We start from the raw sequence: 12,136 nt of genomic DNA on the forward strand, positions 1-12,136 counted from the left end.
ATCTAATAAATACATTTTAATAAATCCATAAGTAATAGTGCATATTTTTCCATAAATTTTCAAAATTCATGACGCATTGTTTTTATGTAGAAGCATGCCCCACTAGAATTTTGACTCGATTTTTAGCATGCTTCTTAAATTTTTTGATTATAAGAAAATCCAGTAACATCACATAAAATAACATTTCGAAAATGTTATTTTTCGACTCAAAACTTCACAAAAGCAGCAGAAAAAATATTTTTATTATGAAGTGAAATTTTCTATCCTCGTTTCCGTAAATCTAATGACATCTAGGAAGGGTATCATAATGATGTCTGTCAAATTCAAAATAAGCTGTCAATTTTGTATTATACTTGATTCCAAATTCATGACACGCTTTTCTCATTGAGAACATGCCCCATTTGAATCTGGTCCAATTTAATTTTAGGATCAAAAATTTTCTTGATTAAATTCTATGAAAGTTGAATACAACAAATTTGTAAAAAAGATTACCTGAAATGGCATATTTATGCCAGGCATATGTGTAACAGAATTTTACCTTGAATCTAACAGAGACCATATAACCTATCTGCATTTATCTAATTAATGAACTTTCTGCTCTATCTATATATAGTGTAAAGTTATAATTATGAAAAACGTAAAAAATTAGGTTGGTACTTCTTAGAACAAAAATTTACTGCCAATTAATTTTTAAATTTTTAAATTTAATTTCAAAATATGCTGTGCAATATTTCTTTCTCAAGAAACATGCCTTCAGAAGGATTTCAGTTCAATTCCCAACATATTGAGAATTTTTTGTCAAAAGAAAATTTCCATGATACCATGGTTTGATAAATTGGCATAAGATTGCAACATTTTATGCCATTTAGGTAACAGTAATTTATTTTTGGTCCAAGGAAAAAATCAACCTGAATTTTTTGATTAGATTAATTTCTACTATTTTTTATAAATACGTAATCTATTAAAATAGTTTGAAAAATTAACTATTTATACCTAAAAACTATACTTATTTATTCGCATACACCCTATAAATAATACAAAAAAAAAAAATTATTTACAAATAAATTGAGAAAGTAGATTAATTTTTTATCTATTTTCCTCCTATTTTTATCTCTAACCATGCCCCACTCGACATGAGGGGTGCGAGGGGAATTCAGTTATATATGACCTTGCATCGTCACATACGTAGGTACCGGATAGTTAAAGTATTTGTTTTTTAGTCTTTCAGGATGCCTTACCAGTTCGATGCATTTCTAAATTTATAGATTATTCAAATCTGAAAATGAGGTCTAATTGAAATGTTTTGAATTTCTGTTTTACACAGTCCGAGTTTTTTCTTTTTACTTCAAGCTTGAGATAATTTTTTCAGAATTTGTTGGTAAAAAGTTCATTTTGAAGCGTTATTTTTTGAAATTGAAGTAGGGAATGACAGTAGGTAGAGGTACCTATTGGGTGAGAAAGTATTGAAATTGAAACGAGTATTTTAAAGTGGTTACCTATTTATGGAAATGTTGGGATATATGAAAAGGATTGAAATTTAAAAAAAAATTATCGTAACTGGTAAAGGTATAGATATGTATGTGAACCTGTTTATTCACCTACAATTGAGAAATTGAGAAATACTGAAATAAGTTCTCTGTGTCGTGTGTATATTTAGTGTAGCAGTTCTCCAGCTAGTCAACTCGAAGGGTTGGCTAAACATGCAACACGTATACTATAAGGTGGTCTTTGAATTCCTTTACCTATTGGACTGTTGAACTAGGGGAATGAAACGTTTCTATACAGTGAGTGTGTGTGTAAAAGGTGGGGTGCCGAAGACAGTAGGAAATGTTTATATGACGATTCATAAAAATGTCTCGGTTGTATGGGACAAATAAGAGTACAGTATTTTACCTGAATTGAGAATTTAAAGGTTTTTCAATTGATTTTCACTGACAGACAAGAATAGGAATCGGACTATTTTAGGATAGGTAGGTTTAATTGTGTGGGATAGGAAAGAAAATAGGTAGTGAAAATATTTCGTTCTGGTTGAAATTTTAAACTTTTAGATATATAAAAAAAAATTATTTTTGTGAGAGGATATATCATATTGAATAAATTTCCGAGTTCGTAATATTAGATTCAATAGAGTTTAAAGTAGGTATAATCAGATTAAATGGATGGAATTTTATTTTCTCAAGCCTTGTGTAGGTACATGAACAAGTAGATATCTACAAGAATTATTAAGAATTATTATGTGGAAATTTAAAATGAGAAGGAATTTACAATTTTTTTTTTTTTTTTTTTTTTTTTTTTTTTAAGGAAAATTTTGAAGTGGTAAGAGAAAATTTTAAAGATTATTTTAGTGATTTTTGAAAGGAAAAAGGGTACCTATCAAAAAAAAAATTATTTTTGAGTTGAATCTTTAAGAACAAGGAGAACTGAATCATGAACGAAGTATTTAATTGAAGATTGAAGCTTGAGTATTGGAGTTAACTTTAAGTAGGTATTTATAAAAGGGTATACAAAAACAAAAAATTACACATTTTTACTTGATTAGATAAATTTTTGTAAAAATTCTAGTGATATTAAGTAGGTATTGAAGTGATTCGGAGGTGATAATGAAGAAAGAGAGAAAGAGGAGGAATTTTTTCCGAAGATATACTGAAGGTCAATATTTTTGAGCTTGTTTCAAAAACGAGAGCTTTTCATTCAAGTATGGTGAGTATTTCAAGCTTGAATACTGAAATTATGGCTGGATAGATTTGTTAAGACCAAAATAATGTAGATGTTTTATTTCCTGTTCTCGAAATGTTTGAATTTTTATTATGTAGTATGATGGGATATTTCAGAGAAAGTTGGATGGAATTTCAATTTTCAAGTTTTTTCTCATGAAAATTGATTTTTATGGATAATGACAGTAGATGATGAGTGAATCGAAATTTACAGCTGTTGACTTACTTTTTTGAGCATTTAAGTATTGTGGCATATGCACTAGATCATACAGGTATGGTCATATTTTAAGCTTCAAAAATAAATTTAGAAGGGGAGAAAGAGATTTAGATAAAAAAAAAATAAAAAAAAATGAAAAGAAAATTACGTCAGTGGGGATTCAAATTGAAAAATAAAAGGAAAGGAACAGGAAAGAGGGGGGAGAAATTACGATTTTTAATCTATGGTAATTTTTATGGATATGTCTGATTTGATTTTCAAATATTTTTGGTGAAGAATCTGAAATTTTTATATTAATTTTACTGATTTTTTTTTAGGGGTATTTTTGTTCTAAAAAATTTACATTTTTAAATACATATTTAACAGTTTCAAATTTTGAAATTATGCATAATTAACTGTTCTATAGAGTGATTATTGGGGGAAGGAGAAGGAAAATTATGAAATCACGAATATATGAACTATTGAAAATTGAAGATTTTTGCTTGGATTTCTTTTTATTTCTTATTTAAATATTATGGAAGAGAAAATGGAAGAAAATGGAAGGTGTTTCGAATTTGTTCTTTCTGTAATCAAGCATAAACTGAGTGAAAGAAGAGAGAAAAAAGGAAAAGGGATCAGAGATTAGGAGGAGAACAAGTTGAGTAATGTTTCTAATTTCTGAATTTTTTATAGAGGTTAGAGTGTAGTTTTTCTGTTGAACCTGACTTGATTCTGCTAATTTTGCATTTCAATTGATTCAAAGTTCATGACACATTGTTTCTGAGAGAGAAACATGCCCCACTAGAATTTTGACTCAATGTTTTATTATGTTCCCGAAGTTCCTTGTTTTCACAGAAAAACTTCGAGACCACCATGGATTTTGCAAAAATTGTCATGTAATGACATATTCAAATGCCATACCTAAAACAAAATTTTATTCAAATTCAACAGAAAAATATGGTTTGAGTAACAAGTTGATTTTTTATAGGAAAAGGGATAAAGGGAAAAACAGAGACAGAAAGTTTCCAAAAAAAAAGAATAAATAAAACTGGTCAAGTATAGTTTTGATCAATAATTTACGATTATAGTGGCTTTTTTGAATTTTAAAACTAAGACCAGTACCTAGTTTACCTGATTTTAAACAACACACTGGCCATATGCATTGCTTAAATGGTACCCTAAGCACTTGAAATGCTTTAAAGGTAATTTGGGAATATTGAAGGCTGAAAAGAAAAATGAAATCAGAACTGAAATTTAGGATAAAATGAGAAAATTCTGAGAATTATATTAAAAGCTGAAAGAACGTTTCAACAGTCAAAATTGGAGAGAGAAAAAAGAAAGAGAAGAACATAAAATTGAAAGGAGTTTTAATAATGGTCAAATCTAAAACTTTGACGAAATATTTAAAATGAATCATGTTTGAAAATACAAAAAATATTAGAGGCTGAAAGTGAAATTAAAATTTTAGAATCAAAGGGGTTTAAATTTGGAAATTAAACGGAAGGTTTGAGTAGTTAAATCAAAAAAAAAATTAATTAAAACTAGATGTTCAAAAGAAAAGATTAAAGTCTTAAAATTTGATGGTACAATGAAATCTTAATGTAAAAATCTGAAAAGGGACCTGCTTTGAGATTCAAAGTTTTGAAATTTAGTTTTGCAAATAATTTGGACTCGAAGATTAAGGAGTGAAAATTAAATTTTGGGGAGTAGAAAGATAGAACAAGATAAATAGGGGGAAATATTTAATGAAAATTTTCAAATGAAACCATTGAGTTGAAAAAAGCTGATAGCAGGCTGAAAATTTGACTGAAATAAGATCAAGACTGAAAATATAGTCAAAATTTATAAATGTGACTTTAAAATTCGAAATTTGAAGTGGTCAATTAGGACTGAAGTTGGGAAATGAGAATGAAATTGAATTCGGAAATTAACTGGGTTAAAATTTGATAATAAAAAGGAAGGTTGGAATAGTTAATTCTGAGTGAAAAGTTCAAATCTTGGAATTAGGTATAGGATTGTAAAGGCATAGACTGAAAATTTTATGGAATGAAAAATGTACTGAAAATGAAAATTCAGTGAAATCAAAAAATTCCAAAAATTAAACTGAGAGCTGGGAATAAAATCACGTATTGAAAATGTACTTGATCAATATTTATATAAATGTGACTCACCATTCGAAATCAAAAATTCATGAAATTATAACAGAATTCGTTGTTGAAAATATAGATTTTTAAAGAGGCAGAAAAAATAAATGGAAAGTTTGCTACAGGAAAGAGAATGCTGAAATAATGAAATTTCAGTTGCACAAATTTTAAGCTGAAATATTCGAAAAATAATGAATGGCTGGGTAGAAAATACTATTTTTTAACTAGAAAAAATGGAAAAAAGGTCTCGGATGTTTTAAGGTATTTTTCAGCTTATTTTATTCGTTTTTTAACGTAATTAAGTCTATGGAAAAAATGTGTAGATTTTTGCTACATATGATCTATTGTGAACCAGTAGGACAGATATTAAATTGAAAAAAAAATGGAAATTATTGTTTGAATTTTTTAAACTGTGAGCCATGCTCTAGCTTGAAGGTAGTGAAATTGTGAATTTTTTAAAACAAATTTAAAGAGTTGAGGACTGAGAAGAATGTTTAGATCACGAAGTGTTTTTTGATGATTCTGGTATATGTGATGGAAGCGTATGGAACGATCTTTTTAGAACTGGAGTGTGTATTTTGCCGTCATACTCGTATGTGTAAGGAGTGTCACCAACATTGACTTGATTTTTTCTCTACTCACATACACACAGAAACAAATACGGCATGTGCTGCATATACATTCAGTATCGGAGAAGGCAAGTGTTGGAATGTTTTTCAAAGGAGGGTGTTTTAATTCTCTTGCCGTAGAAACGTCCCATCTGCACCTGGCAAGCAGTAAAAGAGGTATCGGCAGGTATCTACTTAATACACACGACACCGGGCACACGACTAAACAAATCGAAGGGTCAAGGCATGGCGCTACTTTTCATTAGCATGATCATCGTGAGAACGTTATTCAAATTATCATTTCTTTGTGTCCTATTGTCGACAGATCTTTTGTCAATTTATGCTGGTGGATTGCGGGGTGGCGGAGGTGTACATTACTTTACTGAAGTATGTAATATACGAGTGTGGCCGCTTGCTTGTCTTGCCCGCAAATTCCACCCTAATTGAATATTGAAAGGTGGTTTTTTTTTTTATATTATTGTGATTGTGATTGACAATTTCATCTGTCGTTTATCTGCAAAGAGGGTCTTTCCCTATTCTCAGAAAGATCAACATCGTGAGAACTGAATTAAATTAACATTTACTTATTTAGCATATTTTCAGAGCCCGTACGTTGTCTTTCGGCTATTCTGGAAAGAAAAGTAAGTACATCTGGTGTGTGATAACTGATAAGTACATAGGCACGTGTACATATCCCTCACAAAGTCACCTCGTGGATCGAAAATTCTAGTAGATTTGAAGGGTAAAAAGAGCATTTGTTTTGTACGAATGTTCTTTATCTTGTATCCCGTACGTAGTTACGAGATGGTTTTTAATATATAGAGGTTTTTAGCCTAAAGAATAACCTTCTATTGACTTCTATTAAGTATGTACCTTTTTCGGCACGTGTGATATATCCCTGATATAGTTATCTCGTGGTGTACAAAGATACATAGGATTTTTAGGCTAAACATTACGTTATTCTGTAAGATCGTTCATTACAAAAAAATTTTAATTTTTAGACTAATTTATATTAATTAAAAATATCATTGTACATCCGAGTCAAAAAATTTCATGCTCTGTAGATAGGAAATAAATTCGTCTTCGGAGGTTATAGTTGCAATTTACCAGGGTTGGCCAGTATCTGTGAGGCTAGTCAGATATATAGCTTGAATACATAGGATTTCTTCTCATATTGTCGGTCCGATTTAACATTTCTAGATGGTAAAATATTCACATGAGATGACTTTGTGATCGTAACCAACAAAATCCCAGTGAGAGTGCACTGGTTTCTCTGCGAATATCTTATCCTTCAAAAATGTAAACAGACCACCGATTTTTCGTAAGGTAAAGTATTCACTTGAAATGATTTCGCGATCGTAACCAACGAAATCCCAATGAGAGTGCACTGGTTTCATTGCAAATATTTTATTCTTACGGAAATCAATGAAAGGAGGCCTACTGTATTCAATGCTGTAATCTTGCTCATTTAAATACAGCTGTCCCTGGTTTTTTACAATTTAATTTTGGAAATTCACATAGGGAAAAAAAGGAAAAAGGAATTTTTTAGTTCAGAAATTCGGATAGCTAGTAGCCTGTAGGCTATCTTTAGGAGGTAACAAATATTTTTGATTTCTCAGAGTACAAAATTCCATGTCTTCGATGTCTCTCCCAAAATTGTCCGAAGTTCAATTTTTGGTGAAAAATTGTCTTCTTAAAAATTTCCAGTTTGACAAGGTTAGACATTTTTCAATATTCACATAACCGAAGTTACGCGAATCCCAAAAAAAAAAAAAAATTATAACAATGGTAATTTTCAAACTCGTAAAAAATGAAATAGCACTACTTTTTAGTTTGAATTTTTATGTCCCAGAATGTAATTTTAAATAATAATATGATATTAAATATTGCTAGAAAATATCACAATAAATTTATTTTTGGAGATGTTAATTAAGATGTAGGCTATGTTGGAATTTTTATGTTTGATAATTTTTATAATTTTGTACTCAAGTCTTGACTATTAAAAACGAGTATTTTACCAATTTTGAATTGTAAAATCGTCTGTTTTGCAGTTTTAGAAACTTGCAAAATATGACGTTTTTTACAATAAATTGGTCTTGAAAGGTTTTTTAGGGATCGTGTATATTTTCTTAAGAAAAACTAACTTGGAATGAATTTGTTAGCCAGACTTCTTTTGATTCTAATTTTTCGTTTTTTGAGTTTACAAAAATTTCAAAAAAAAAAAAATTAAATTGAAAATAAAATTTTGGAAATTGAACAATTAGTAACGGAATTATGTGAACTCAAAGAATATCATAATAAGAGTGATTTTTAAACTCTGAAAATATCAAATAATACTACCTATTGCTTGAGTTTCTTGTACCTTGACATAATTTGCTTATTGAAAAGGTCCAAAAAATTCGTTTTTCTAGTTCAAAACAAAATTTCAGTTTGTAAGATTCTATGGTCATTTAAAAGGAGAGAAAAAATTTTGCAGGCCAATAAATAATCATTTTGTATGATTATTCTTCCGAGAAAAATTTTTATTTTAAGAAGAGAAGAAAGAGAGAAAACTTTTTAAGCTGGTGAATAAACATTTTGTATGATTATTCTTCCGAGAAATTTTTATTTTAAGATGAAACGAATGAAATTTAGCATAACAAAAAATCATTTCTGTATGGGGTTGGAATTTTTTGTTCCCTTTTTCAGAAATATTTTAATAAAAAGAGCGCAAAATATCCATTTTAATTACTATTTATTTAATTTGAGCATGTTGCAGGAATTAATCAAACATGATGGGTGGGAAATGTGGGCTACTTTTTTACAGACTATAAACAACTACCAATTTATATCAAAATCGCTCCTGAATTCACGACAAATTATTTTTCTCTTGAGAGAGCTTATCTCAACGAATTTCCGCAATTTTAATCATATTTCAGAAATTTCTCATCAAACAAAAAAAATTTTACAAAATTTCATAAAATATGATTTTCAGGTGAATCGGCATGAAATGACATATTTTTAAAGTCATTCATGTTGGAGTAAAATGTTTTACATTCCGGAAAAATTACGTAGTCCCAAATTTTTTACGAAATTTTCATTTTATTTTAAAAAATCAGATTGAAGAAGAAAGAGAAAAAAAAATATTTTAATTTTGAAAGTTAGATTGACTGCGAGAATGATAGGCATTACTAATAGGGATTTAGCCAAATTGTGATACCTATTGTGTATTTTGTTGCTGTGTGCAGCTAAATACACATGAGAGAAGGTTTTAGGTATTTTTAAATATTTTTTACACTCGATGAAATACTCGTAGTCGAAGTATTTCAAGTCCAAAAAATACTGAAAAAATATGTCTAAAAGACTTAAAAAATTCATATCTCAGATAGTTGGAAAAAATTGTTTTTTCTAACTATGCAGATTTGTGACTAGCATATTTTCTTAATTTATTGAGTACAAATTAAGAGAGTACGCTCCACGTTTGGGCGCCAAAATGTTATCTTAGAAGTGAGAATGATCGGCGAAATGGATGCTTTTAGGCACGACTGTGTTGGTAATTAATCTCATAAATATCACCTAAGGGGGGACATTTATCCGACTCCTAGCTAGCTCAGATGGGAGTTCTCTTGGATGATCAAACTGATTTCTAAGTCATCAAGTGTGCATAAATAATCAACATTTAAATATTATTTATGTACATAAGGTTTATTTTGAGAAGATATTCACTACATAGACTACATACATAACACATCGTTATATGTTATTAATTCGTTGTATGTGCTCTATCTAAACAAATAGGCTAGTACTTAAGGTACTGGTCCTGGCGAATCATGACAATTAAACATGGAATTGAGACCTTACTAGTCAAGTATCTTACTACGACTATGTATGCGATATGAGTTCCTAATGACGTGAGTGAGGAATCCATGCTCCATCCCTCACGTCTATTGACATCATCTATTAATTACGATAAAGTTATAATTAACATAGTGGCTGAGAGACCACCAAGTAAGCTTACACTTACCTAAAACTGCTCACTGTCACACCACCTCTTTTCCTTAGCCTACCCCAATAATAGTGGCTGTCGGTGGCTGCTTTACGAAGAGACACACGTAACGCACGCTCTACTTGAAGATGTCTAGATTCATCTCAGTAGCCGCAAAAAGGAGATAAATAGGTAAACGCAGACGATACAGAAAGTAATTACGTTAATTACTCGATCGGCGAATGATTAAACAAATAGATGAAATTACCACGCTAAAAGTGGGATAAACACGAGTTCGATGTCTCATCAGGAGACTTTGCGTTAAATTCGACACTATGTGACCACAATGCCACTTGGTACCTTACGCTGCAGACGATAGAAAACAAGTGAGGATCGTGGCGGAATTCTCATAGAGAGTTGCCACGAGATCCGCACGATCTTGGATCACCCCTTTGGGTGGCAGATGCTACTTGACATGATTTATGTGTAAAATACACCTATTGTCAAGTAGCTTAATGTAGAAATAGTTCCCACGTTACGACGATTCCCCTAATCAGGTAATCTTTCCGAGAATGTCCACCTAGAGGGTGAAGGCATATTACACTATATCAAATTCCTGTCTGGAATATTTTTAAAAGATGTTCAGTAGATGGCTTATAGTTTATTAATTGGCAAAAAAATTGTAAATCATTACCCACCTTACACAATCATCCATCTTTTCCCCTTGCATTTCTGATCCCAAAACAGCTGAAATAACACAAAATATGATCATGTGGATTGTGATAATCTGGGTAAAATCGATTCAGTTTAAAGCTACCTAATTTAGCCATCATAAATATTTAAGTATGAATTAAATAAATGAAAAAAATTCTTCTTCAAAATTGAAAAAAAAATGAAGGTCAAATAAAAGTACCTACCCAAATTAAAACTGAAAACTAGAAAATTGAATAGGTGAAAATTGAAAAATAAAAGCTGAATCATTCATCTTTCAGTTCTACAGACTTGCTCAAATGCCCATATCATTCTTTTCACATGTTGAACAGTCTCTATAAAGACCATTTTCAGCGGGAAGAATTTTAATATATTAATATAAATTCTCGTTTCAGTTTTTTATTTGATTTAAAACTGCCCAAATTAGAGAAAAGTGGAAGTTTGACAAGACGGATAAGGGGATGGGAGGAGTCATATGATCACTCCGATGTGTAAGCTATAAGCAAATATTTATTTTATAGCATGTGAACTTACAGGTTTGAGGCAGGTGAAGGTATGATGAGAACAGAAACATGTACAACAAGCTCTTCATTTTTATGTTTAGTAAAAAAATATTCACTTTCACGTTCTTATGAAAAAAAACAACAATACAGAAGACCCAAATTTCATCTAGAAATGTTTTAAAATTTTTGCCAAGTTAAGCGTACCTTGGTACAGAACTTAAAAAATGGAGAACATCTTAGTACACTGGCATATGTTTTACACTTTATGTACCCACAGTTCAGCAAATTAAAGCGAATGATTTATTCTTATCTATATAACTGGTTTTTTCAAGGTGTTTTATTTGATTGTTAGGTAAATAGATAGGTATAGAAACGTTTATATCAATGCTGAATTTTTTTCGAATATATACTTACGGGTAGGTAGAGGTGGAACGTTTGCATTTTTATGCATTCATTCACTACTTTATTTATAGTTATGAGCAATGGTAAAGAAAGAAGCAGTTTGAAGGTTTTTAAAAATTTTGGGAATGGGTCAAGAAACTCGTTGTCTGTCTGCATGAAATTGAATGCTTTGATAGCGTTCTATAAAATTTGGGTATGTTTTCACTATCCTCTGACTCGAAAAAAAATCGCTGCAATTTGATTTGACTTCTCGAACTTCAGAATCTGAAATTTTAGTGATGAGGGTTTTAGGACATGTTCGTTCAGATTCCTTTGTATGGAGACACTCCCACCCCTTTTCTCCACCACAAAATGTTCATTTAAAAAAAAAACAAAGAATTATAATTGAAATCTGCAAAACTTTTTTTAAAATTATTTTTTGAGCGCAGAAGGCCCCTCCTCCATTATTTTGCTACACATTTCTAAAATTTTCAAACCCCTCCCCTCAAATCTTTCTAAATTCGTTTTTTTTTTAAATTCTGCATACACACCTATGTACAATTAAAAGATTGGTTTCTGCAATGTAAACATTTCAAGATTTTTGGACTACCTCCCCCCTCCACCCCACACATGAAAAATGTTGACTTTCGAGCACATATTTTTCGAGATGGTTATACAAATACGCGAATACTAAGCTTTTGGATGAGTTTCGCCAAATTTGGAGAGAGTGCAGATTTCACCATCTTATGCTTGAAGGTTCTTTGCTGAAAAAAAAAATTGAAAAACCTCGCCGGAGGCTCCAAAACGGCACAAAACTAACTACTAAGTATGGTTGTGCAAACTCTTTTTGAAAATGAATCAGCTCTTCAGTCGATTCGGCTGATTTTGAAAAATAATCGAACTCTGAATCGATGA

General features: G+C 30.6%; 1 protein-coding gene across 1 annotated transcript in view; it reads right to left on the bottom strand.

The window, feature by feature from the left end:
• The window catches only part of LOC135834477 (modular serine protease-like), a 44,677-nt gene extending 33,581 nt beyond the window's left edge, over window positions 1–11,096 (bottom strand). The window contains exons 1-2 of the mRNA XM_065348359.1: window positions 10,872–11,096; window positions 10,325–10,373 (exon numbers count right to left, since the gene is read on the bottom strand). Coding sequence (XP_065204431.1) covers window positions 10,325–10,373; window positions 10,872–10,929 — 107 coding nt within the window. The 5' untranslated portion in view covers window positions 10,930–11,096. The remainder of the gene's footprint in view (window positions 1–10,324; window positions 10,374–10,871) is intronic.
• Window positions 11,097–12,136: the final 1,040 nt, after the last annotated feature.

This window comes from Planococcus citri, chromosome 2 (assembly GCF_950023065.1).
Source record: "Planococcus citri chromosome 2, ihPlaCitr1.1, whole genome shotgun sequence".
Taxonomy (NCBI): domain Eukaryota; kingdom Metazoa; phylum Arthropoda; class Insecta; order Hemiptera; family Pseudococcidae; genus Planococcus; species Planococcus citri.